The sequence below is a fragment of the Sciurus carolinensis genome, chromosome 10 (assembly GCF_902686445.1).
Source record: "Sciurus carolinensis chromosome 10, mSciCar1.2, whole genome shotgun sequence".
Classification (NCBI taxonomy): Eukaryota; Metazoa; Chordata; class Mammalia; order Rodentia; family Sciuridae; genus Sciurus; species Sciurus carolinensis.
The window spans coordinates 65089272-65116472 of NC_062222.1; the positions used below are offsets into that span (position 1 = coordinate 65089272).

At 32.5% G+C, this 27201-nt stretch overlaps 1 protein-coding gene across 1 annotated transcript in view; it reads right to left on the reverse strand.

Annotated features, from left to right (window-relative positions):
- The window catches only part of Ccser1 (coiled-coil serine rich protein 1), a 1248518-nt gene that overhangs the window by 1012090 nt on the left and 209227 nt on the right, over positions 1 to 27201 (reverse strand). Inside the window, 1 exon segment of the mRNA XM_047566362.1 lies at positions 16728 to 16821. Coding sequence (XP_047422318.1) covers positions 16728 to 16821 — 94 coding nt within the window.

Below are 27201 nucleotides of genomic sequence, written 5' to 3' on the forward strand. Positions count from 1 at the left end.
AGTGATTAAACCTTCAGAATAAAACTGTTAAAGTCAAACAACAAACCATTTTAAAAGGAGTGTCATGGAAGGATCTTATAGCGTATTGCTGGTGATCACAATTATAAATCAAAACTTTAACTTATACTTGTTAATTTTTCTAAAACATTCAAAATATTTCAAATACTTTCATTTTATGTTATGTGACTTGCCACTTATACTAAGTCAGTCATTTCAGTCATGGATTTTAATTTTCTCAAATAAAAATTATGATGAATTGGAATATATCAAAGTCCTTTCTCTTTTTTAAAAAGACATGATTTTTAATATACTTTAATAATTTTTGTCCGAATTTATGAATTTTAGTTACAGAAAAAGTCCTCAAAATCTGTGACTGAATTAGGAGAAGTATTCATATTAATTCCCACCAGGATAAAAAACCATAAATACAGATCAGTATTAGACTCAAAAACATTTATAAACTCACTATTGTCTGGTTAAAAAGAAAGTTCTTTGATAATTGCTTTCTCTGAAGGATTCCCACTTAAAGTTTATTTTTGTTTCCTACAGATATTTTACATTCTCATTCTATAAAAACAAATTTAAAAGACAGGATGAAGAGAATTGCCCTGAACTTTTCAGACATTTTCAGTGAGAAGACTTTCCACAGAACAACTTGAAGGCAATTCTGGTAGAAATAGAAGTATAGTCAATGTTGTTATGGTTTGGATCCAGCATGTCCCCCAAAAGCACATGTGTTGAAGTACTGGTTCCCAATGTGGCAACATTCAAAGATGGGCCTTTTGGGAAGCAACTGAACCCTGAGGGATCTAACCTCATTAATAAGTTAATCAATTGATGGATTCACAGCTAGATGAACTATTGGGAGGTAGTAAAAACAGTAGGAAGTGCACCTTGGTTGAAGGGAGTGAGTACTTGGGTGGTTTCTTTGCAAATGTTATCTTGTCCTTGGATCCTTCATCTCTCCTTGCTTTCTGGATGCCTTGAACTGAGTAGCTTTCCTCTGCCATGCCCTCACCATGCTGGTCTGCCTCATCTCAGGCCCAAAGCAATGCAGTCAATCAACTATGAAATGACACCTCTGAAAAAAGGAGCCAAAATGAATATTTCCTCCTTTAAAGCTGTTGTCCTCAGGTATATTGTCATAGTGATGGAAAGCTGAATTGTTTAGGAAAACATATTTCTAGATTTCAGGTTGTAGAGCTATGAGCTCTCGTTAATAATTTTATTATGGTTTCTTCTAATACCTAGCAGCAGAGTTATATATTTGAAAAGAATGAGTTTTCCCTTATTTAATTATTTATATGCTTAGTATTTTATTTTATAGCACAAGTCATAATCTGTTTCTTAATATAGGTATCATTTATTCAAAATGCTTGAGACCAGACATGTTTCAGATTTCAGAGCTTTTTTTATTTTGAAATATTTATACAGACTTTACTGGTTGAACATCTCTAATTCAAAGATCCATTCAGAGTTCAGAGCATTTCAGATTTCAGATTTTCTGATTAGGGATGTTCAATTATATTTAAAAACACATGAAGGAAAAAGAAAAAAGTGAATTAAAGGATTAAAATTTTTGTGTGTAACCCCCACAAAACCTTTGCTTTTTGAAAAGTTTTTCCAACTTATTTTTTGGTTATACTTAGGTAATTCATTCTTTAATATTTTCCTTCTATCTATCCCTGTTCATAGAACCCTTCCCCCACAAGGCTTTATTGTGCTTTATTTCAGTATAGTTCAAGTACAACCTCTCCTAGAGCCTGCCCCACATACTGAAGTCTACAGAAATATTTCCCCTCAATACAATATCTTTATTTAGTCTTCATTGTTACTGTTTTAGTACTCCGTTAATCCCCCCACCAGACAAATATTTATTCTTCAAATAGGTCGGTTATTTTCACAATCCTATTAGCAGTGGGACCTTGACACTTAATGAAAAAGGAAAGGGCATTCCAGACTAAGAAAACAGCACTCCCAGTGTCTCACAGGTGAGAGAGAAAGGGCTGCATTCAAGTTGTTCCTTTGATGCCATCCACTCTTTGTACTGAGAGAGTGTTGGCCATGCTTGAAGTTCACCAATGTGTGACACTTAACTTTCCTCTATGATTTTCAATTTGCTAAACCATCTCTCTGTCCACATCACCTTATCCAAATCCCATTTATCCTTCATAGAAAAGCTTACACAGTACTTCCCAGGAAGGTCTTTCTTAATCACCAGAGTTTCTGTCAACTTCACACTGCTCTTTTCTTCACTAACAGTTGTTTAAAACCAGAAATCTCCATTAGGATGTATGTTATTTGGCTCATGTTTTCTACTATAATCCTTGGGCCCTTAGTAAACCTTGAATAAATATTTGCTAGAAGTGAAGTTGAATAGGTAGAAATGATGAGCATTGAACCTTCCAATCTTTGTAAGTCCTGCTAATGAAATTGGGCTTTATAATGAAGATAATTGGGAATATGGACTTTTAAATAAATCAGTGATCGAAGTTAGGTTTTTGTGTTAGCACACCTGTGAGAAAAATGGAGAATGGACTAGAGGAGGTTTAACTAGAGATAAAACAAGAGGCAAGTATAATATAAGGAGAGAGAGACTAGATTATTCCTCTAGCAGCTGTTATTAGAACCAAATTTAGAAAGTCCTGGTTTTGTTACAAAAATTCTCTACTAAATCCCTTTGAAGATGGAGACCATGGCCTTGGAACATTAAGTGTAAACCTAGTCCTGAAAGTAGCATAGGGATTTTCTTTACTTGATTTATGAAAGAAAAAGCACAAACTGGCAAGAATTTGGAGAATATGTTTGCAGAAAAGAAACTTTGGGAAGTTCATGTGAAAGTGTAAAATGAAATTGTTGAATATTTTATATCCTCTCTCATACCTCTCTGAATTTTCAATGACTCTGTTCTTCCTGCTCTAAATAATTCTACCTATAATTGCAAAATCTGAAATTAAGTCAACATTAACCATGCAAGGTTTAGTTGAGACATTTCGTTCGGTGGGGTCCGATATGGAAAACTAAGAGAGGCCTGAATTCTGCATCAAAGATGGCAATGGGGATAAAAACCAAATAGGCATCAATGAACACTGGAGACAGAGAAAGGGCCTTAAAACAGCAACTTGTTCTCACAGAACTAGAGGAAAATGATGATGGTTTGAGTAAAGGCAGAAATGTAAGAAAAGTGATACAGAGTCAATAATACCTTAAAAGTAGAATCAGTCCAAACTAGTGACACCTGAGTTCAAGGTTTTTGATCTGCATCAATGTTGATGGTATTCACCAAAAGAGGAAATATCTGGAGCAATAACAAAGCTATAGACAGGAAGAAGAGGTTAATTTGGAAGGCATTAAATCTAATGTGTATAATTGACATCATATGAAATTGCTAAGAGGTTATCAAGCACACATATCTACCTCAAGAGAAAGACTGAACTGTGAGTTTACAATAATTCTAAGTGATAGTTGAAATTGCCTTTCCTAGTTCCATAGAGGTATTAACAATGTAGAATATGTATGAGCCAGGTGCAGTGGTGCACACCTGTAATCCCAGCAGCTCAGGAGGCTGAGGTAGGAGGATCAAAAGTTCAAGGCCAGCCTCAGCAACTTATAGAAGCCCTAAGCAACTTAGCAAGACCCTGTCTCAAAAATTTAAAAGGGTTTGAAATATGGCTCAGTTGTTAAGTGCCCCTGGGTTCAATCCACGGTACCAAATGTAGATAAATAAATGGAGAATATGAGAAAATTATGTAATTCTTAGTACAAGAAACTTCTCTCCAGTAAATATCTGTTATACATGATGAAAACAAAGACTATAGTATGTAGGACTAGGACAAAATTATGCACATATAAATGCACAGACAGGTATAAAAAAGAAAAATGTGCTATATAAGCAATGCATACATATGGACAAATATGGGTACAATAGTAGATACTTATATACTAAAGATAATACTTTTTTTTTCTTTTTTGTGGTGCTGGGGATTGAACCCAGGACCTTGTGCATGTGAGGCAAGTACTTTACTAACTGAGCTATATCCCCAGCCCTGTAATACATATTTTGCTTCGAAAAATACTGAGACAAAAAACCACAAATGATCCTATCAAGGGTTTTTAATCAGAAATGGGGGCTTTTCTGGGTTTCCTAAATGGAGGGGTATGAAGCAAAAATATATGAGTTAATATTTCACTCCTACTGTTCTCCAAAAGTTGCATTGCTTTATGTAGTCTATGTGATATTGTAATATATGCATAGTACATATAATATGTATTGCATTACATATATATATATTTGGTCTAAGACAGTGTTACCTTCAAGATACACATGTTATGTAGTTATATAAAATAATTCTTCCAATCAATGCTAAATCACCTTATTAGAAAGAGATTAATATCAAGGATAGTAAAATGTACAATAATGTAAATCTTATTCATCGAAATCTTTTATCAAAAAGAACCACCTGGTAAATAGGTTATGACTTCTACTTCCATTATCATTAAAAAATTTTACCACAAACAATAGACATTTCAAAACATTTCTAATCTGTGAAAGCTGTACATGAGGAAGTAGACCCAAGTTACTGTTGGTGCCAAGGTCCAAAATGGTCCACATCTTTCAGAGCACATAGGTAATGTGTAATACATAGACAAAAATTTCACAGGGAGTGAAACAAAGTATACTTCCCAAATCAACATCTTAAAGGGTGGATTAATTTACATTGATAAGGTGGTTCAATTTATCACTTAGATAATGTCCCTAAATAACTGTCATTTGGGGATGTTGAGAATGTTCTATACTTGTACAAAATGTTAGAATATTTTAATCCAGGAGAGACTTATTCTCTCCATCTAAACTTTTTTCAATCATTGAGACCTAGGTTGAAGATGCTTCTGTGATCTCACCCAAGGAATCCTGCCCAACACAAAACTATCAGGAAGAGGGTTAGTTTATTTCTGTAGGCTCTTCCACATAGTGATGTGGTCTACTCTCTGGTTTAATCTAGCTTTCCTGGCACTGGCTGAGAAGTAGACATAAGCCCTGATCATAATCCTTCTACTATTTGTGTTTTATGTTTGATATGTGGTCACCAGAGTCATAAATGATGTGACTGGCTGCTGCCCTATCAAGGGACCCAGCAATAAGGATCATTTGGCAGAGAGAAGACTGACTTTTAGGGATGTTTGAGACAACCACCCCAGAAACTTCATGGGTGACTGTGACCACTCAAAGGGTAGTGAGCATCTGCCATGCCCATACTGCTGCCATTTAAAAAGGTTTATCCTGCTTACCTCAATGGGAAGACCTAGGCCTAAAACCACCATGTCCGAATAGCTGATTTGCACATTAACATTACTTTTTCATTTCACTGTCTTTGGCAGAACTTAACTAGTACAAATTATTGATTTTCATTACAAAACTTTCTCCAAGAACCTTTCAATCCTTCAATGAAAACTATAGAGCACTACAGAAAGAAATTAAAGAAAACCTTAGAAGATGGAAAGATCTCCCATGTTCTTGGATAGGCAGAATTAATATTGTCAAAATGGCCATACTACCAAAAATGCTATACAGATTCAATGCAATTCCAATTAAAATCCCAATGATATTCCTCATAGAAATAGAGAAGGCTATCATGATATTCATTTGGAAAAATAAGAGACCCAGAATAGCCAAAGCAATCCTGAGCAGGAAGAGTAAAGCAGGAAGAATCACATACCAGACCTTCGACTTTACTACACAGCGGTAGTAAAAAAATGGCATGTATTAGCACCAAAATAGACAGGTAGACCAATGGTACAGAAGAGAAGACACAGAGACAAAAGCACAAAAATACAGTTATCTCATACTAGGCAAAGATAAGAAAAACATACAATGGAGAAAAGAGCCTCTTCAACAAATGGTACTGGGAAAACTGGAAATCTATATGCAGCTAAATGAATTAAAACCCCTATCTCTCACCCTGCACAAAACTTAACTCAAAATGAATCAAGGACCTAGGAATTAGACCAGAGACCCTGCACCAAATAGAAGAAAAGATAGGCCCAAATCTTCATCATGTCACCTTAAGACCAGACTTCCTTAATAAGACTCCCAAAGCACAAGGAATCAAAGCAAGAATCAATAAATGGCATGGATTCAAACTAAATCCCTTTTTCTCAGCAAAGAAAACAATCAACAATGTGAAAAGAGAGCCTACAGAGTGGGAGAAAGTCTTTACCACAAGCACCTCAGATAAAGCACTACCTCAAGGATACATAAAGAACTCAAAAAACTCTACACCAAGAATGCAAATAACCCAATCAACAAATGGGCCAAGGAAATGAGCAGACACTTCACAGAAGAAGATCTACAATCAGTAAATAAATATCTGAAAATATGTTCAACATCTCTAGTAATTAGAGAAATGCAAATCAAAACTACCCTAAGATTTCATCTCACTCCAATTAGAATGACTATTATCAAGAACACAAGCAACAATAGGTGTTGGCAGGGATTTGGGGAAAAAGGCACACTCATACATCATTAGTGGTACTGCAAATTGGTGCAGCCACTCTGTAAAGCAGTGTGGAGATTCCTCAGAAAACTTGGAATGGATCCAGCATTTGACCCAGCTATCCCACTCCTCAGTTTATACCCAAGGACTTAAAATCAGCATACTATAGTGATGCAGCCACATGAATGTTTATAGCAGCTTAATTCACAATAGCTAGATTGTGGAACCAACCTAGATGCCCTTCAACAGATGAATGGATACAGAAACTGTGGTATATATACACAATGGAATATTACTCAGCCATAAAGAAGAATAAAATTATGGCATTTGCAGGTAAATGGATGGAGTTGGAAAATATCAGGCTTAGGGAAATAAGCCAATCCCAAAAAAACTAAAGGCTAAATGTTTTATCTGATAAGTGGATGCTGATACATAATGGGGAGGGAAGGGGATAAGGAAAGAATGGAGGACTGTGGATTGTGTAGAGGGAAATGAGGGGAGCAGAGAGGGTGCGGGGAAGGAAAGATGGTGGAGTGAGACAAACATCATTGCCCTAGGTCCACGTATGATTACACAAATGGTGCGACTCTACATCGTGTACAACCAAAGAAATGAAAAGATGTACCCCATTTGTGTACAATGAATCAAAATGCATTCTGTTGTCATGTATGACTAAATAGAACAAACAATAAAAACAAGAAAGTGTCAACACTTCATGCCCAAGAACATTAAACCCTTCATGTTAAAATCCTCACCTTGCTGCTCCAACCAATACTACAACCATATCCTTACCTAATCTTAATCAAGCCCCCAAATGAAAGGACTTGCCTTATCATTTTCAAATTCTCAATAAATTCTACCTTGCTCTTTCATTTCCAAAAACCTACCAGAGTTCAATAATGTTAGCACCTTCCTTTCATCTCACCGAACAATAAACTGAGCACTTTCTTATCAAAACGTTGGAACTCAGCATTTAAGTCTAACATCAAGATCTCAATCAGATCTACTCATATTCCACTCTCCACACAAATCTTAATCTTATTTCAATTATCACAGCACACTAAAATGCATAGGTATAGAAAAGTTCAATAAGTGACCATCAATAGATTTCCAATTCCAGTGCAAACTTTTGAACTCCTTGATTAATAAGATGGAGAATCAAAAAATAAATAAAACAGTCAATATACTTCCATAGCACCTGATAAAATTATGCAATTAAAGGAATAGAAAATCTGTAATTGTTTTTAGTGTGTACAATTACAATTTGAATTGTTGTAATTGTATGAATGTTCATTATTATTCCTTTCTCTTCTGCCTCAAGCACTATGGAAATTAAGTTTCATGTTAGTGGTTATTTTTATTATTGGTGAACAATTTTAAATACATAAATATTCGATTCTTTCAGAAGAAATACCAGCATTTGCTTTCTTAATTACTTGTTCATTTTGATAGTGACAGCTGATGTTGCTGGCATTATTCAAGCAATTGTATGGGGATGTCACCACATAATTGTAAGAGGCCATGAAATTTTATATTGAGACACATATTTTCTTTCTAATTGCCCCAGAATAAACCATGCTGAATGAAAGAAATCTTTTGACTGTGTCCTCTAATGAACTTGGGCCATTGACTGCCCTTTTGTGCAGTAGAAGAGTTTACCATGGTAAGAAATGCTAGAATAGTAGATTACAAGAAAATACTATGACTTCATTACAATTTTTGCCACTTAATATCAATTTAGGTTACAATGTATACACCTTTTTCAGCTCTAGTTGATTATATTTTGAAAACTCTTCCCTAAAAAAGCTTTCTTTGTGCTAAAGCATTCCTCTTGAAATAGAGCAAAACCTGAAAGGAGAAATAGTTGTAGCTACTTTTAAATCAGCAAATACAAATGATTTATTCTATTGGCAACCACTACAAAAAAAATAAAATAATTGTCATTGTGCTTTTTAAATGGAGTTGGTGAATTTCTTATTTAGGAATCACCTTGCTGAGAATTAACTGTATGACCTTGAACAAGACATTTCAAACAATATTCATGAAGAGCAGAAGCAGGAGAGCTTTTGCTTCCAAAATTCTCTTTCCATTATGACATTATTCTGTCAAAAAAGTACACCATTTAATGCAGTGAACTAAGCAGTGAAAATCCTGCACCCAGGTGAATAATACCATTTTAAACCATGTGACGATTTTGAAATTGGAAACAAAGTGTCAAATTAATGAATTAATCTATTTTTCATTTATTGAATTGGTCAAGCAACAATAGAAAGTGAGCTAAAACTGTTATAACTTTGAATTATACAACGTGAAAAATAATTCTCACAATTGTATAGTCTGGTATTTAAGTAATATGGTCCTGATACTTTCCATCAGTAGAACATACATGACTGCTTTCACACAGCTAGCCTTGTGTTGAGTTGTCTTGTAAGAACTTGGGGAAGGAATATGGGGAAAAAATAGAGCACAGAAAAATTGATTTAAAGTCTATTCAAATTTTGCTGTCTGAATCCTTAAGAAATGATATTTGTGGATAGCTAAAATTTATGAAGAACAGGAGAATTTTTCCCATTTAATATATTAAAAATAAACAAATGTTTAAAGAGATACCTTTCCAAAGTAAATTTTATAGATATCTATTTTTCTAATTTGCAGAGTTATTTATTCTTGATGATTCAGAGTGATCATAATAATTTTTAAGAAGCAATGGAGTCATACATTGCAACACAGTAAAACCTCATTCCCTACTGATATGGATTGAGATGTTTGTTTCTGCATTAAATGACCGCACACTGTTCTGCTATATGACTTTGTCAACTTTTTCAAAGGCTTTCTCCTTTTCCCTTGCTTTTTGGCGAGCAGTCCACATTTTTCACCAGAGTCAGCATGCCTACTTGAACCAACTTCTTTTCTTCTAAGATACAACTATGATTTTTGTGACCTTGGAAAATATATAGCCTGATATATTAGAATTGTAGATAAAATTAGGTGCACCAAGGTCTGGAAAGAATGAAGAGACCCTGCCATGTAATGTTAAGATCTGAGTTAAAATTGGTTGAATATTTTTGAGTAAAAGACTATTTGCTTCCTCCACTATGCTTGGAATCTATTAACACCTATTTCAGAGAGTTACTGTGATAATTTGACCAGATAACATATTTGAAATACCTTGTAAACCATAAAGCTGAATACAAATGCATGATAGGGTTACTGTTATGATCATTAGAACAAGATTGCCATCTAATGGCAATCAAGCAGATAACAGGTACCTTAATCTTAAAGTAGAAATTAAGCAAAATCAACTGATGAAACCCACAAAATGACAATTTGTGTCACAATGGCAATCTTACTATAGTACTATTAAAACAACACGTTCTTTGGTTAAAAAAAATGACTAATCTAATACAACTGCTCCTTCTAGCAACTCATCATCACAGAGCTTTCTTTTTTAAAATTATTTCTTTATTTATTTTATTTTTTACAGACTGCATTTTGATTCATTGTACACTAATGGGGTACATCATTTCATTTCTATGGTTGTACACAATGTAGATTCATACCATTCATGTAACCATACATGTACATAGGGCAATGATGTCTGTCTCATTCCACCACTTCATACCCCACTTCCTCTCATTTTATCACAGAGCTTTCTACAATAGAATCAGGAAGGAGATATCAGAGACACCAAAGATAATTTTAAAACCCCATTTATACCATTTATTAGTCCTATAATCCTGGACAAATAACAACACCTTTCTAACTATTCCTTCATCTACAATGAGAGAATAGTTAGTACTTTCTGAAAGAAATTGTTACGGGGATTAAATGATATAATACAAAGTACTTATAAATTATAATTTAAGGCAAACACAGAACTAAGTGCCTTGATCAGTGCTCAGTACAATGTATGTGCTTCAATGAATAAATATAGTTTAATTTCAGCTTCTTGTTTGGAGTCAAAGACAAACAACATTAGTGATATTTGTAACTGAAAAAATTACTAGAAAAAAGAACCACTTTGAAACAAAAACTTCGAGTGTCTTGTGATTTTAGTTTTACCTGAACCAAATTTATTAGTCCAGAGAATCATAATAATTAAACACAAAGCCTCAGTCAGAAAGCACTTTGAGTCCAGCTGGTTCATCTACTGCCTGAAATCCCTTGTCACTCAAAGCTCCAATTTTCTCAACTGTGAACGAAATCTGATTTACCTTACTGAATTGCTATCTAGACTCAATAAAAATTATTTATTGTGCTACTATTTTATTTTTAATGCAATAATTTTATAAGTTTGTAAATAAATGATGATGAAATTTAAATGCATGTGAGCTGGCATTTTATTCTTAAAATATAACAGCATGTATGCCTAAAAATGTGGTTGAGATTTTCAACTGAGACTGGAAAGAACACTAAAATTGTCAGGATCAGATTCTTATTGATCCTCAGCTACATTATATTTTATCATGTATATTTTTAAATGTAGTACTAATTATAGTTCTTAAACACATATTATAATATTATACGCCAGACATGAGACTGAGTATTCTAATATGCTTTCACTTATTATTTCTCACAACAAATATGTGAGGTAGACATACTATTGCCCCACTCGCTGATGAAGAAAGGGAAGCTGAGAAATTGAATAATTTGCTCAAGATTACATAATATGTTTGATAGATGGGATTTGTCTACTTCCAGCATTTACTTTTTTAACATCTATGTTGTACCTCCAAAATTAAATGGCATACTCAGAACTTTGCACAACCAGATTGAAGATACCTTGCACAGACACTTTCTGACGGAGACATATCAGAGCTTGTAGAAACTTACGGCTGATTGCTACAATTTTCCCTGTGTGAGTGTTGTTGCAATTCTTTGTACGTTACCATTCATATTAGCAAAACCACTAGGGTTTCATCTCTGCTCTGCTGTGCTATTATCCATTAAAAATTAATAACTAAAATTACCTTCTTAATTAATAGGCACAGAAGGAGTTTCTAACTCACTGAAGAATTTTTGTAATGCTTGTTCATCAAACTCAAAATAATTTAGCTACTCCCTAATTAATTCCTAATTGATATCATTGGGCCATTACTTCCCCATTTGCATTTGGACATATACCAAGAGATAATGCTCTAGGTGTTTTTAGATCCAACATCCAAAATAAATAACAAAAACAATATAAGATTTTCTCACTCTATTATCCAAATGACCATTACATTCTTTTCCCCAATGAACACTAAATAAATGAAATATTTTTCAAATAAGTAAATCATCTGCAAATGGTAAAGATCAAATTTAATGCATAAAAACACCTCACTTTCCCTTTGAATATTAATGATTTGGGTTACTAACTTTTAAGGTATTTAAAACAGAAACTTACTCTTTGTCAGAGATGTTATTATTTCAAATATGTTGTGGTATTTTGGACATTTGATTAATATCCAGGAAAATATATTTTTGTGCTTTTAAAATTGCATGGATTTTAACACGAAGAAATGTACTATACCTATTATAAATGTACCTATTATAAACAAAGTACTCTAATTAAATTTTGAATATTTAATACTAGTAAATCACCATTTAGGATGCTAGACCAAATTTACATAGTGAAATTTAAATCAGAAAGTATATTTTAAATAATCTATAATAATTATTAAGTATTCAGAAACTAAGGACCATGAAAAACTAACTAATGGCAAGACACTTTTTAACAAGGAATTAAAACTGTGAAAAATTCCATGGGACATGACCGACTTGTGGTGGGTTCCTACTGTATTATAGGTAACCTGGAAAGGCACTTTGCGTATAAATATGTCTTCACTTAGGATGATAATTCGAGACAGACATAATTGTTGCCATTTTACAAATGAAGAAAATATGCTGTAAAGACCACCTTCCAAGGTCACTATGGAAAATTTAATTAGCCGAAAATTTAGTAGCTGAAAATTTAATTTGTATGTATGGGACTACAAAGTACCTTCAGTCTTTGATATTAACTTGCAGTTTATTTATTTGTAATGGATATTTGAGGTATAATTTTCCCTAAGAGTTATCATGAGATGAACTTGCCATGATCTAGGAAAAGAGCCTGGCTCATTACAAGCATTCAATTTTCCTTCCCATTTTTTTTCTGTTTTTAAAACACTTATCAAGATCTAATCAATATGCAATAAATCATATATATTTCGGGTACACAATTTGATAAATTTTGACAAAAGTATATAGAATCAAGATAATCAACGTATTTAATCTTCCCACATTTCTTATTATATTGTCCTTTTGTAGTTTCTTCATGTCCTCCTCCTGTCCAATCCCAGTAACCACTGCTTTGCTTTCTGTAACTAGAATTTAGTTTGCAGTTTTGAATTTTTCCACAAAAGGAATCTTACAGTATTTACTCTTTTGATTCAGCTCCTTTTGTGCGGCATAATTATTTTGCAATTTATCCACGTTGTTGTATGTGTCAAAACTTCATGTTTTTCATCTGAATGTTATACTATCATATGGATACAGCACAATTTTCCATTCTGACCATCAGCTTATTTTAATTTTTTTTAAATTTTAAAATACTTAATTGACAAAGATTGAATACATTGAAAAAATACAAAGAGATTTATATGTGTACAGATTATACAATGATTATAACAATCAAATTAATTAATACATCCATCATTAACCATATTGTATGTTAGATACCCAGAACTTGTCCATTTAATAACTGAATGTTTGTGTCATTTGACTAACATCTCCCCATTTCCCTCACCCCATCACCTGATAACCACCAATGAATTCCCATCCAGTTAGATCACTAACTACTGATTGCTCATGTTGATATAAAATCCACCCATAGCAGTAACAGGTAGGGGTGGATTGTATAGAATAAGAATAAGTAAAATATTATTTTTCAAAAAGATATTCCAGATGGATAATGCCAAAATGTTTTAACCTTCTTTCCTTTTAACTCATTTGATCAATTATAATGCTTCACTAGCATGCTATCGAGATGGATATTTTCCATCAGCTTCTACTACTATGAAGGTAATAGTGGAATTACCTACATAGAAATATTGTTATATTCTAGTTCACTGTAGAACAAATAGCTAAAGATTAAGTACTCCAAAACTAAAACCTAAATTTTTATTTAGAATATGCATTATTTGATATTTTACCAGATTTTTTATAACATCCATGTGCAGAAATGTCATCTTATTCAGCTGTCCAAGGATTTCATTTTACCCAGTTCATTTCAGGGGATTCATTGCTTATTAACATCAGACATTCTATTAAGCTTTCAACCAAGCAACCTATACCTCGAAATAGACTCAGAAAATTAATAAAACTTACTATGTCACTTTAATTCTTTAAAGGACATGAACAAACTACATAGCATTATTATTAATTTGTAAAGGAGAAATTAAAACTTAAATAGGTTAACTTTTGTCCCAAAGAAGATACATTTAGTTAAGACTTTATATTTGTAAATCATTATGACTGGCAACCAAACATAACTAAAATTGTTATATTATCTACACTTTTTTCAATTATTTTAATTGTTATGAAAATCTTCAAAAATACACAAAATATAATGTTTCATTTCACAAAACTTTAATTCTATGAGTTCTTCTTCCTTCCATGCACCCACTACCCAGTTTGATAGATGTCAACAATTTGTTAGCTTTGCTTCATCTATTCTTTTGCCCACACTTGTTGGTAAAGCAAATCCCAAATGCCACATTGTTTCAACCACCTCCACCTCTAGAGTTTTCCTTAAAAACCTTAACAAAACATCATTACAGCAAATGAGCTATAACTTATTGTATAAATTAAAAAAACTAAAAGTATAATGCTATAACTCACTCAATCCTCAGAGTTCTCTGATTAACTCAGAATTTTAAAAAATGTTTTTTACTTATTGTAATTTAAGTGATACATAAAAACACAGAAATTGTACATATTTATAGGGTGTCATGCTGTTCTAATATATGTATATATGTGTAACATAAATCAGATTAAAATATACTTTTTGCATATATTTTAAAATGAGTATACCAACAAGGAAGTCATATTGCATTTAGCTCTTCTAATAGACAGCTATCTTCCCTCCCCTATCATTAGGTCAATTATCTGTCAAATAAAACCACACTAATTATCCTGTAGAATTCCTTGGTTACCTATTGGCAATCTTATTTTGGCATTTAACTATTTCTCTCCAACAATCCCATTATTTCTTAAAACTCGTGGTTCAATCTAATTTTTTAAAATCCCAAATTAGCCAGGCACGGTGGCACAGGCCTGTAATCTCAGTGACTAGGGAGGCTGACACTGGAGGATCACAAGTTTGAGGTCAACCTCAGCAAATCAGTGAAGCCCTAAGCAACTCAACAAGACCCTGTCTCAAAATTTAAAAAAATAAAAAGTGCTAGGGATGTAGGTCAGTTGTAAAATGCCCCATGGTTCAATTATCAGTTTAAAAAAAAAGGGATTAAAAATCCCAAATTAGCAAAGTTTAGTTATATTCTTGTTCTTTGCAGAAAATCAAATACCTTTAAAATTATGGAATTTGTTTCTGATCTGTCATATTGTCAGAAAAATCCCCTCTCATTTTCTTGTAGACTAGTAGTTATGGGATTGGGAATGAAGGAAGAGAAGGGCAAAATACTTCTCTGGAAATCACACCAAAAGGAAGAAAATATCTACTTATTATACTTAATGTTTAGATGGTTGGTGAATTTACATATTGCCAATTTAGACCATCTCGTAAATCTCGTCATCAATAATTATCCTTGCAATGCAATAGTAGGATGAACATCTCTCATTCCTTTTAATGACTGCTAAGTATACTATTATATATTTAGTAAGTGTTCTACTGATGAACATTTGAGGTGTCCTAATACTTTGCTCTCACAAATATTTTAATACATAAGCATATAATATTCTGTCTTTTATCAGTATCACAGGATGATGTATATGGAAACTGCATAGTTGAATCTAAAGGTAAATACATACATAGTTCCACTAAATAATGAAAAATCTAACTTCAATATGGTGTTGTACCTTTATCCATTTCCACAATGTACAATTCTTAAGACAAATACATATGAATGACAAACTTTAGAAGCCATCTAGATAAAACTGAGAAAGATCTACATATTTAAAAGGCTATCAATTAAACTGCAAGAAGAATATTGTGAGAAACTTGTATCTTAAATTCTTTTCAATAAAAAATTTTACAATTAACTTCATTTTAGATATTAGTCTAACAGTGTAAGAAAGTATAAATATCACTATTGACTTCTTTTGGAAATTGTTAATATGATATCATCTATGGCATAAATATATGCATAAACAGAAGCTCATCATAAAATGTTACAGCTAGAAATTACAGTGGAGATTATTTCTAATGCCCATAAGATGAAAATAAGGATGTTATGATCTAAAGGTTGAATTTTCTCAAATTTATTTAGCAGGATCCAAGATTTTAGAGCTTTTGTTTAACAATATTTCACATGAACTTTAAAAATGACTACATTAAAGGCATTATCAGAAATAAAAAGAGAATTTAAAATTATTCCTTTGCTGTCAAAAATCTAAATTTGAATAATGAATTATTATAATCTACATGGAGATATTTTGGAAAGAGAAGACATGACATTTTATGCTTTAATATAAATTCAAATTTTTATGAATGTAGGGGACCTCTTCATAATTCATTCAACATGGATTTATTTCTTACATACTACAACTCTATGTTTTTATGTGTTTATGAATATATGTTTGTGGCTGCTATTTGGAATTATTAATTTAGAGCCAAATATTACTGCCTCAGCATTAATTTGTGTGGTTATTGAAATAGAGACTAGGATTTGGAATGGTAATTCTAGATCCACACAACTTGCATTTGGTTGTATAAAATTAATGAAAAGTGGGATGGCAGTAATTATTTTCTTACCCTAAAGAGAAAATATTAACTTTTTACATTGTTCAGTATTCAATTGAAATATTTTTCTTTGACAAGAATCTTGTTTTATAGTTGTTTTCCTATTTTATAAATTTCTTCCAACCTGATCAATGTTTCCATAATGAACTTCCATAGTACATTATATTTTCCTTGCACATAAAATATAAAGGGAGATTGAAAAGACTGAATACAGTCTCAATAATATTTAGTTTACCAGTGTAAGCTAATTGACAGAAATTAGTTATATTGTGTATTTGTTCAACACTTACCTGAGGGATGAAGATTCTGTTCCTCTAAAAACTCTAAATCAAGCATTAGATCATCTTCATCCAGTTCGCAGGATCCCAGATTATTTAAAACATCCTAAAATAAAAGCAAAACCAATAATTACAAACCAATGTGCTGAGAAATGGAGGAAGTATGTATACGCAGAAGCCATGAGCAGAAAGAACTCAAAATCAGAAATGAAAAGTATTTACAGCAACTCAAATATCAACTCTTATTGACTCTAAAATTCAGCCCAATAAAAAATTTTAAAAATTATTTTAAAAATTACTAATTTTTCCAATTATGTTTTTAGCTAATATTTGTTATGATTTATACTATTTAATTTATAATGCAATGAGAATGCATATGAGCAGGTGTCAAAGATATTAAAATATAGAAAAATATGTCTATAGATATACTGGCAAATGTTGATTTTAAACAAAACTCCAATGGTCATGAAAAAGAATTTACTAACCAAAAATGAACAAAAAGATACATATTTTTCAAATACACAAAAGTCTGTAAATGAAACTTTAGTCTCTTTTTCTAACAGTTTATTTCAAATCAAGGTAACATTCTTTCAATATAGTTAATGAATTGCTTTTTAAACAAACGTTTTATAGACTTCCAACTGTGAAGCATTAATTTCGACAATATATAGAAGTGAGGATCCAGTTAACACTTCCCAATCATTTGCACTAACGTAAATAAATGTACATTAGACTAAAAGATAATTATTTATATTCATTATATAATAATACATCAGAGATGAGATTGTAATTCCTATTTTTTCAAGACATATAGCAAAATCAACTGGATGGGTATACAGTATTGAGAAGTTCTGAGGGGTCTGGAGATGTATACAGGAAGGAATTCTTGAGGGAGGAATAAAATCCTGATTTCCATATTTGTGTCTGTAGACAGATGGGTGTGTATTAAAAACATAAGAACTTACATTCCTAGACTAAGAATGAAACAACAAAAGCACAAAAAGTACGACATCAAGAGTAAATACTCATTAAGGAAAGGCTAATGATATTGTCGAATGAATACTGAACACTAGTTCTTGGAATTAAACAAAAGACACTGGGACTTTTAAATAAATCACTCTCACTTTAACAAACAGAATTAAACATTATTAAACTTTAGAAATGTGTGATCCATGAATAAACAAAATGGTTTGAAAGGTGATAGTCTCAAATCTAAGTGCTTCTTTTTCCCAATGAAAATAAGTAATACTTTATTTTTTTTTTTTTTACATAGGGCAATGATGTTTATTTTTTTTCCCTTCCCCCCCACCCCTCCCACCCCTCTTTTCCCTCTATACAGTCCTTCTTTCCTTCATTCTTACCGCTCTCCTTATCCCTAACCCTAAACCTAACCCTAAACCTAATGCTAACCCCTCCCACCCCCCATTATATGTCCTCATCCGCTTATCAGCGAGATCATTCATCCTTTAGTTTTTTGAGATTGGCTTATCTCACTTAGCATGATATTCTCCAATTTCATCCATTTGCCTACAAATTTTTAAACTCTAAATAAAATCTACTGTTTATTGGCAGCTCAGTAGTCCAAGAAAGCCCCAGTAGCTCATCTATAAATAGCAAAAAGATGGTGTAGACAACAAAAGATAAGCTGCCATACTAAAAAGAGCAAATGAGGAGATTAAAGCAACAGTGCCAGGCAAGGTGGCGCACACCTGTCATCCCAGGGACTCTGGAGGCTGAGGCAGGAGGATCACAAGTTCAAAGCCAGTCTCAGCAATTTAATGAGGCCCTAAGCAACTAAGCCCGACCCTGTGTCTAAATTAAATAAAATACAAAAAAAGGGTTGGGATGTGGCTCAGTGGTTAATTGCCTCTAGGTTCAATCCAAGTACCAAAAAAAAAGAAGCAGCAGCAACAAAAACCATAATGAGTTAAATATGGAGAAGGAAGTGTTTAAAACAAAGGGTGATTTTTTTTGAAGATATTATTATCAATGTCTATGAAGTACTATCCAATGAAAAATGATTAATGTAGTGGTCAAGAATATATTGGTTAAACAAATACACATTTTACTGTGAAACTAGTAATTTACTCAACTTCAAATCAGACTAAATAATTTGAGACTTAGACTTTCAATTCAGTTGACTGAATTATGACCCTCCAAAATTCATATTAAATACTAATTACTAGTAGCTTAAAATGTGACTATATTTGGAGAGGGGGTCCTTATGGAAAGAGTTAAGCTTAAATGTGGTCATGTGGGTGGAATTTAATCTTATATAATTAGTCTGTTTATAAGAGGAAGAGTTGAGGACAAAAGGACAGCCCTGTGAAGACACAGAAAGAAGACAGGCCATTTGCAAACCAAAAAGAAAAGTGTCCAGAGAAACCAAATCTGCCAACAATTTGACCTTGGACTTGCAGCCTTAGGGATTGTTAGATGGTAGATTTCTGTCTTTCAAGCCCCTTAGTATTTTGTTATGGAAGCCCTAGGAAACTAATACAACCAACAACATTTAGAAAGCAATGAGTGAAGGAACAAAGGGAATAAATTAATGCTAGGTATATTGCCATGACTCTTTTTTATTATGCCAAGCAAAGACATTTTACATTTTGTACGCTCCTATTCCATAGTTTTCACATTCTTCCCTTTTAATTGGAACCACTGCAGTCCATCCAGCCGCCAGGTTCTTATATGAGCCAAGCTTCCTGCTCTTAGTGAATGGTCCAAGATGGGTACCTTAACCAACATCTTGACCAGAGTCATGTTCCAGAAATGAGAAGAGTCTATCTGGTGATCAATGCTGCAAGATGCAAAGTGCTACCAACAGAGGATCCATGGATTTCATTGTGTAACCAAGACCAGTCTAAATGTACTTGAAAAATAAAAACATCATGGTAGAAGAACCCATGGTTCCTGATTCCAGAAGTTCCTGAGATTCAGAAGCAAACATGATCTTTCCCAGGCTGGTGTGTTCAGCCCCTTTTGGATTTTCACAATTAACACATCCATCCACCATTTGAAAATAATTTTTAAATTACTTTTAATAGGAAAATACATGAAACCCTAACACCTCTATTTAAGAATTTCATATAGGAAAGTAAAGCCAATAAAGAGGCCAAGTTAAACTCACTGCATTGTTCTGATTTCACTCTCACATTGCAGGTAACTCTTGACATTTGTACTAGCAGGGCTCCATTCATCACAGGTTTAGAAGAGTTGCTTCTTAAATCTACTTGTTCTAACTTGCCTTGCTTTGATATCATGCTTACAGAGCAACATTTTTGTTGCTGTACTACAAAGTCTTTGAAACTGGGGAAACTTCATAATAAAGGTAAATGAATACAGCAATGTGCAATGTTACACAAAAAAGTCAATGTGAACTCATAAACCTAAAATATTGTATTCCATATCTCTTCCTAAAAAAGCCAAATACCAGTAGCATTACTTTTGCCCTCAGCCATCTATTGCACAATTCTAGCATCTGGAAGCTTGTTGCCTGTTGTCCCCTAACAAGAAAGAATAGGACTCCTTAATTGTTATTATAAGGGAGGAAGAAAGAAAAAAAGAAAAGGAAGAAAAAGAAAAGGAGAAAGGAAACACAGAATGTTTCTAGTACACATCCTTGTTGCTAGAGAAAAGTGTTTACCTAAAAAGTCAGTTTGTTTCAAAAGGCTGGCTAAGAAAAGCAACCCAAATGGAAATTCCATGGCTAATCTTTGACAGTATAATCATAAAAAAATGAATATGACTAAATAAAACAACTTGTGTCTATCAAAGGTTATAAATTCATAACATGAGAAGAATTAATGTGAAAATTATAAACGAGCACTAATAATACAAAAGATAGGGTAGAAAATCCATAATTTCCATAGTTTTTAATAAATAGATAATGGATGGGTATTTTTTTCTAATTATAAGTGTGTTTCTAAAATGTAGACATGTATTTCTTTCTGTCTGCATAAGCAGGGACCTTTAAGTAAATCAGTAGTACCTAAAGTAGTTCTGTACCAGGAACAGAAAGGACTTATTGGCATTAAGAGTCAGAAATAGTAATCAGGTGGAAAAGGAGTTCAGGAGTTATTTCATATTGATAATCATATTCCCAATACAAAAAAGAACAACTGTGCATTTCAGACATTTGGTCCATTAGCAGAAGGTAGAAGTAGAGTAATAAGTAGGTAGAAATAGCTCCTCTCCTGGTAGATAAAATTGCTACCTAGTCCTATCCAATAAGGAAATAATAAGAAGGGTCCATGAATGTTAAGTAATGTTAACATGCCGGGTCTATATACCACAGTAACAGAAACATTGTCATGTAACACTAGCAATGGGGACTTGAAAATCATTTTTTGTGAAGATACTGAATTATCACACAAAATTAAAAGGTAGGCTTGAAGGGGTTTTTTGATGTTGCGATTTTGTTTTTAAAAGATTTAAGGGCATATAATAAGTAAAGTTTATTTGTAAAAAGGAAGTCCAATCTGATGGCCAGGACCTTAAGTTTGAATCTTAAGTGTTCAACAAAGTCCAATGAATAGACTATGCTACCAACAACCAGAATTTGTAAATTTAGGAGATGACTTTCTTATTTGTATGGTTGATAAATCCTAGGACAGTACAAAATTAGACTCAGCTACAGGAAAATATAAACTTTCCACATGTGCAAAGTGTAAGAAATAGGAAAATGATGAAAAGAGATGTAAATGCCTAGGATTTGAAATTTGTAACCAGATTTAAGCCACAACAGTTTGCTGTAGGAGCACTAAAATATGTACAATTTTCTTCTTTAAAAATGGTTAAAAGGAAGAAATCCTGTCATTTGCAACAATGTGGATTAACATGAAGGACAAAATGTTAATGAAATAAACCAGACACAGAAAGACAAATGCCAGATGATCACACTTATATGTGGAATCTAAAGAAGTATAATCCCTAGGAGCAGAAATGGTGGTTACCAGAGGGTGGAAGGATGAATGGAATGGTATCACTTAGGAGAATAAGATCTGAAAATCTGTGGTTCACCATGGTGATTACATTTAATAAGAATGTACTGTATACTTGAAAATTGCTTAGAGAGTAAAATGTTTTCACTACAAAAATATAAGTATGTGAGGTGATGGATGTGCTAATTAGCTTGATTAAATTATTTCACAAAGCATACTTTTATCAAAATAAAATTTTGGACAACACAAATATATACAATTATAAAAATGCCACAGAATCAAAAAGAACAGTCACTTGTGTAAAAGAAAAATAAAAGGTGGTTAAAACCCTTAAGATAAATTGATATGTTAGACTTGGTAATGTAATTATACACTGGGAAAATTTGCTTACACAAAATTTAAATCAATATTTAAAAACTATTGAAGTTTTAATTTTAATATGTATTCCAATTATTGCTATGCAAGATTTATGTGAATATTTTGAGAAGGGTTACTTATTTAATTAAAAATGCTAATTATTAACTGATTTATAAGATCAGTAAATTGGATATTAAACCAAACACCAATATTGCTAAGTATTCACCAACCTGACATTTAAAAATCTTTTAGTAATACTGATAACTCTTGTAATCTCCCAAATGATTTAATATCAGAAACTGTTAAGAATAAATAATTGTTGTTGAAGGAATTCAAATTAATTTTCTAAGCCCCAGGGATTTAACAGTAAACTTAATAGGCATGATTTCTTCAGTCACAGACCCTCCAGATAACTGTATTTTAGTAAAGAAATATCAATTATCTTTAAAAATAAAATAGGTATTATCATTTATAAATCAGCTTCTTATGCTTGGCTAATGCAAATGTATTCTCCAGAGCCTCGTTTCTCTTGCTCAAAATAATAAAACTGAATTTCTGAAGCTACAAAGTCAGGGAAAAAATATTTGAGCACCCCATTAAGATGTAACTCTTCCATAAGACCTGGTCCAAAATATTCCATTAACCTTATTTATTCTCTTCATGGCAATGTACTTAATAATTATGATCCTACTAAAAATAGAGGAAGCTGAGACACATCACTACACAAGGTAGTACTGCTTTAAATGAGAAAAAGTTCCATTAAAAGAGATTATTAACTTATTCAAATAGTCATTAAACGCCATAGCATAAAAGAAGTTATTAATTGCATTTAATTACCGTTAAGTAAATTTTTCAAAGGACTATCCAAATAGGCTTGTAATATCTAAGAGAGCAGATCTGGGGTGCTGATATGGATTTTCATTGTTTTTATGTAACATTTAATTGACATAGTGTAATTGCTCTATTACTTGGTTTAAAAGTAAAGAGAGAATTATCCAAATTAATAAGATATTTACAGTCTAGTCTGCATTCTTCTTGTAGCTATTTTACATTATGAACAGGTATAGTTAGGATATACATTTTCTTTTCCTTTACTTTAATCATAAGAATTTTTAAAAATTGACCAAAAAGAAAATACTATATTATTACAAAACAAAAATGTATGATGTAGCCATTGTATAAGACTCTCAAAATCCTCTGGGCAAGTCTAAAAAATTATTCTGAGAAACATTTTACAATTAATTCTATCTTCCTTTTAATTTGGGAAAAACAGACAGTCAGCTAAGTGTCTTTAAGTAAATTATATTGTGCCAGAAATATAAATTATAAATTGCAAAACTGGAAGATGTATGCATGACAAAATATCATCATAGATTTTTAGTTTTGATTTAGTTCTGGATTGATTTAATGAAACATACTCAATCCTTTGGGCAGAATTACCTTCAGCTCTCAGGTGGCAGCCTCAAAGTACTTCCCCTTGTTATCCTGGGTTTTGTGTAACTCAGATATATTTTAATAAATATTTTTCAAAAATGTGTCTTAATTCTACCAATCCTCACTCTGAAAGCTTCCCAGAACAAATCATAAAACATACACAATTTGAAAATATGAATTTAAATCTTACATTATTCATTAAAATCATACATTTTCTTTGTAAATGTGTGAAAAGAATAATATTTAGTTTTGGTTGTTGTTTTCACGTTTAGATGTGAAATGCTGAACAAATTGAGATTCTGAAAGTTATGCTCAGAGTATCTGATTCTTCTTTACCACTATCCAAAGAATAATAATAATAATTCCAGAAGTTACTCCAAGTGATTTTAAACACTAAAACTTAAAAGTTATACTGTAAGATTTCACTATTTAGGAAAAGTCGGGATTTACATGGATTCATATAACATTTTGTATGGAGTTTTAAATTCTATCAGTACTCAAATAAAATTTCAAATTAAACGCTAAACATATTATTTTAAATATATGCATGAGAATAAATTAAATTTTATTGTTAAGTAATGAAAAGTAGAAAATAAATAAGTAAATAATTTATGTAACTTTTAAACTTTTTAATTCAAGATTAAAACTTAATTTTTTTGTAGTTTTAAAATTTATGGTTTGCTTCTGATCATCTTTTAAAATATTACAAAGAAAAACAAAAATGGTGTCTTTAGGCATTTTATTTTCATTACAAAGTAGAATCAATGCCACTGACACTATCTCCTTGATTCTAAACCTGACTACATCAGATTTTGCCTTTTGTTAATTCGGTAGTATTTTTTATCAACTTGTCTCAACTCCAGCAAAGCAACTTATCTCTTCAATTAAAAAAAACACACAATTACTCTGTGTGTAACTGACTGGTGATAAGCATGTAATGGAAAAAAGAAAGATGTTATAATTAAAATATCTGCAACTTTAGTATTTTAAGAAATATTTGGGAGAGATCATTTTTCCTAACCTCATGTCTTGTGTATTACCAAAATTGAATGTACCAGTAACAAAATGTACTTCATTATCTTCTAATGGATGCCGCAAGTATTTTTTGCCAATAAACGCTCCCGCTCCTCAATTCTCACTTATACATTATTCTGCTATTTTTTCATTAAATTAGTCATTTGTATATATTCCCTCATTCCTATGTCAATGGTGTGTGCTAACAGAATACTAAAATATAAATCATTTGTCCTTTAAAGTCCTACAATATAATCCTTGCCTCATTCAAATTTTTTCCTGTAAAATTTACTCAAATATACTGTTTTCTGAAAAAATGCCCTTGTATTTCTTTATTGAATATCTACTAAGTGTTTTCCCTTGTCCATATATGTCTGAAGAGCAAATACAAGGTGATTTGTCAATATTTATTGCATGACACATGTTTTTTTTTGCAATACTATAACAGGGGCCAAAATAATGCTTCATGATAATGATAGAAAAACTTTCATATTGCGAAGAATGTCCTGGCCCTTAAGAACATAAGAAGAACACCAACTGCACAACAGTAAACATAATATTTTGCCCAGGGATAAATATAGACAATTCATTGTGTTTCCTGCTACAGAAATGTAGCAAAACATACATAAATTTCTTACTGTCATGATTTGGAACACAGAGTTCTTGTGCGTTCAAAATTTCCATTGTATCATTACCATATACAGGAAATAATTCATTTACCTAGTGATTAGTCAGTTTTTAATCACTGAACAAAATTCCTGACAGGAACAACTTAGAGAAGGAAAAATTTATTTAGGCTCAGAGCTTCAAGGGTTTTCTGCTGTCACTGTGGCACATGCCTGCAATCCTAGTGGCTCAGGAGGCTGAGGCAGGAGAATGGCAAGTTCAAAGCCAGCATCACCAACTCAGTAAGGCCCTAAGCAACTTAGTGAGAGTCCATCTCAAAATAAAAAATATGAAGGGCTGGGGATGTGCTTAGGGGTTAAGTACCCCTGGGTTCAATTCCCGGTACCCAAAAAAAATTTTTTTTTTTAAAGCAGAGTGTTTAATTAGCTTTTTTACTGTTGTGACTAAAAGATCTGACCAAAATAATTTTTAAGGAGGAAGAGTTTATTTAAGGGCTCACGGTTTCAGAGATCTTAGTCCATAGAAGGCCTGCTCCATTTCTTGGGACTCAGGTGAGGCCAGGACATCCTGGCAGAAGAGTATGGCAGAGGGAAGCAGCTCACATGATGATCAGAAAGCAGAGAGAGAGACTCCTCTCTCCAGATACAAAATATATACCCCATGGCCAAACCCCCATGAACCACTTCCTCCAGCCACACCCCACCTACCTCCAGTTACCACTCAGTTAATCCCCTCAGGGATTAATTCATTGACTAGGTTAATACTTACAATCATTTCTCCTTTCAACTTTCTTGCATTGTCTCACACATGAGTTTTTTGGGGATACCTCACATCTGAACCATAACAAAGATTCAGGAATTTCAGTCCATACTTGGCTACCTCCATGGCTGTGAACCTCAGATAAGCCAGAACATCATGGAATAAGAGCATGGCAAAAGAAAGATGCTCAGCTCATGGCAGTCAGGAAGAAAAGAGGGAATGAGGAGCCAGGGACAAAATATTATCTATCCCCAAGGGCATGACCCCACAGGAACTAACTTCCTCCAGCCAGGACCCACTTGCCAAAAATTATCACCCAGTAATCCATTCAAATTATTAATTCATCATATGTATTAATTCACTGATTAGGTTACAATTCTCAAAATCTAAGCTTCTCACCTCTGAACATTCCTGCAATGCCTAACATGAAATTTACTGTGGCTCTTAAAGATACAAACCGTAACAATCATTTATAATATTATATGATAATGAGGAATCATTGAATTATCTGAAAATGAGGTATCCTATTGTCTAACTATTTCAATGGCACAATAGTTTATTTTTTAGAATATCAATTTTTTAAAAAAAATATTAGATGCTTTGATGAAAATATATTATCCATAAAAAGCACTCACACACAATACAGAACTTTTGAGGATTCCTAATTACTAGCCCTATTCTATTTCAGTTGTCTTAGAATTTCTGAACTGTGCCTTTATTTTTTTTCCTAAAGCTATCATTTCAACCTTACTGAAAATGCTTATTTTTCATGATTAAAAATTGTGAGTCTCTCATCACTTTCCAGTTCCATTACTTGCTAAATCTGAATTTGTCAAAAAAAAACTAATGTGTACGTTTGTTAAACCAGTGACCAACCAAGTTAACCATAAAGTAACTCAATTTTAACCACGAAGTAAATCAATACTTCTTGGTAAGGACAGAAGCTTCAGCAAAAATGGAAAATTCTACATGTAAAGTAACTAAGATTCAGGTTTTAATCTAGGTTTATCTTTACATATAGAATAATACAGATTGATGAATATCCTACTGATTTCCAAGTTAATGTTTTCATATTATTTTGAAATCAAGAATCAAATATATATAAATAACACTGACAGTCTTGATGTAAAAAAAAAAAAAAAAAAAAAAAGTATATATTGGGAAACCCAAAAGATTGGATTGTAAATCTGATTTCTAACACTGACCCACCACAAAAACCATCTTTGCAAACTAAACAAATTGTAAACTCCACAAGGTTCGTCTATGAAATGGAATATTAGAATAGGTATAGTTTTCAGTCTTCCCAAGTCTTCAGTGTTAAAATATGTGACAGTTTAGAGTTTCTTTCCCAT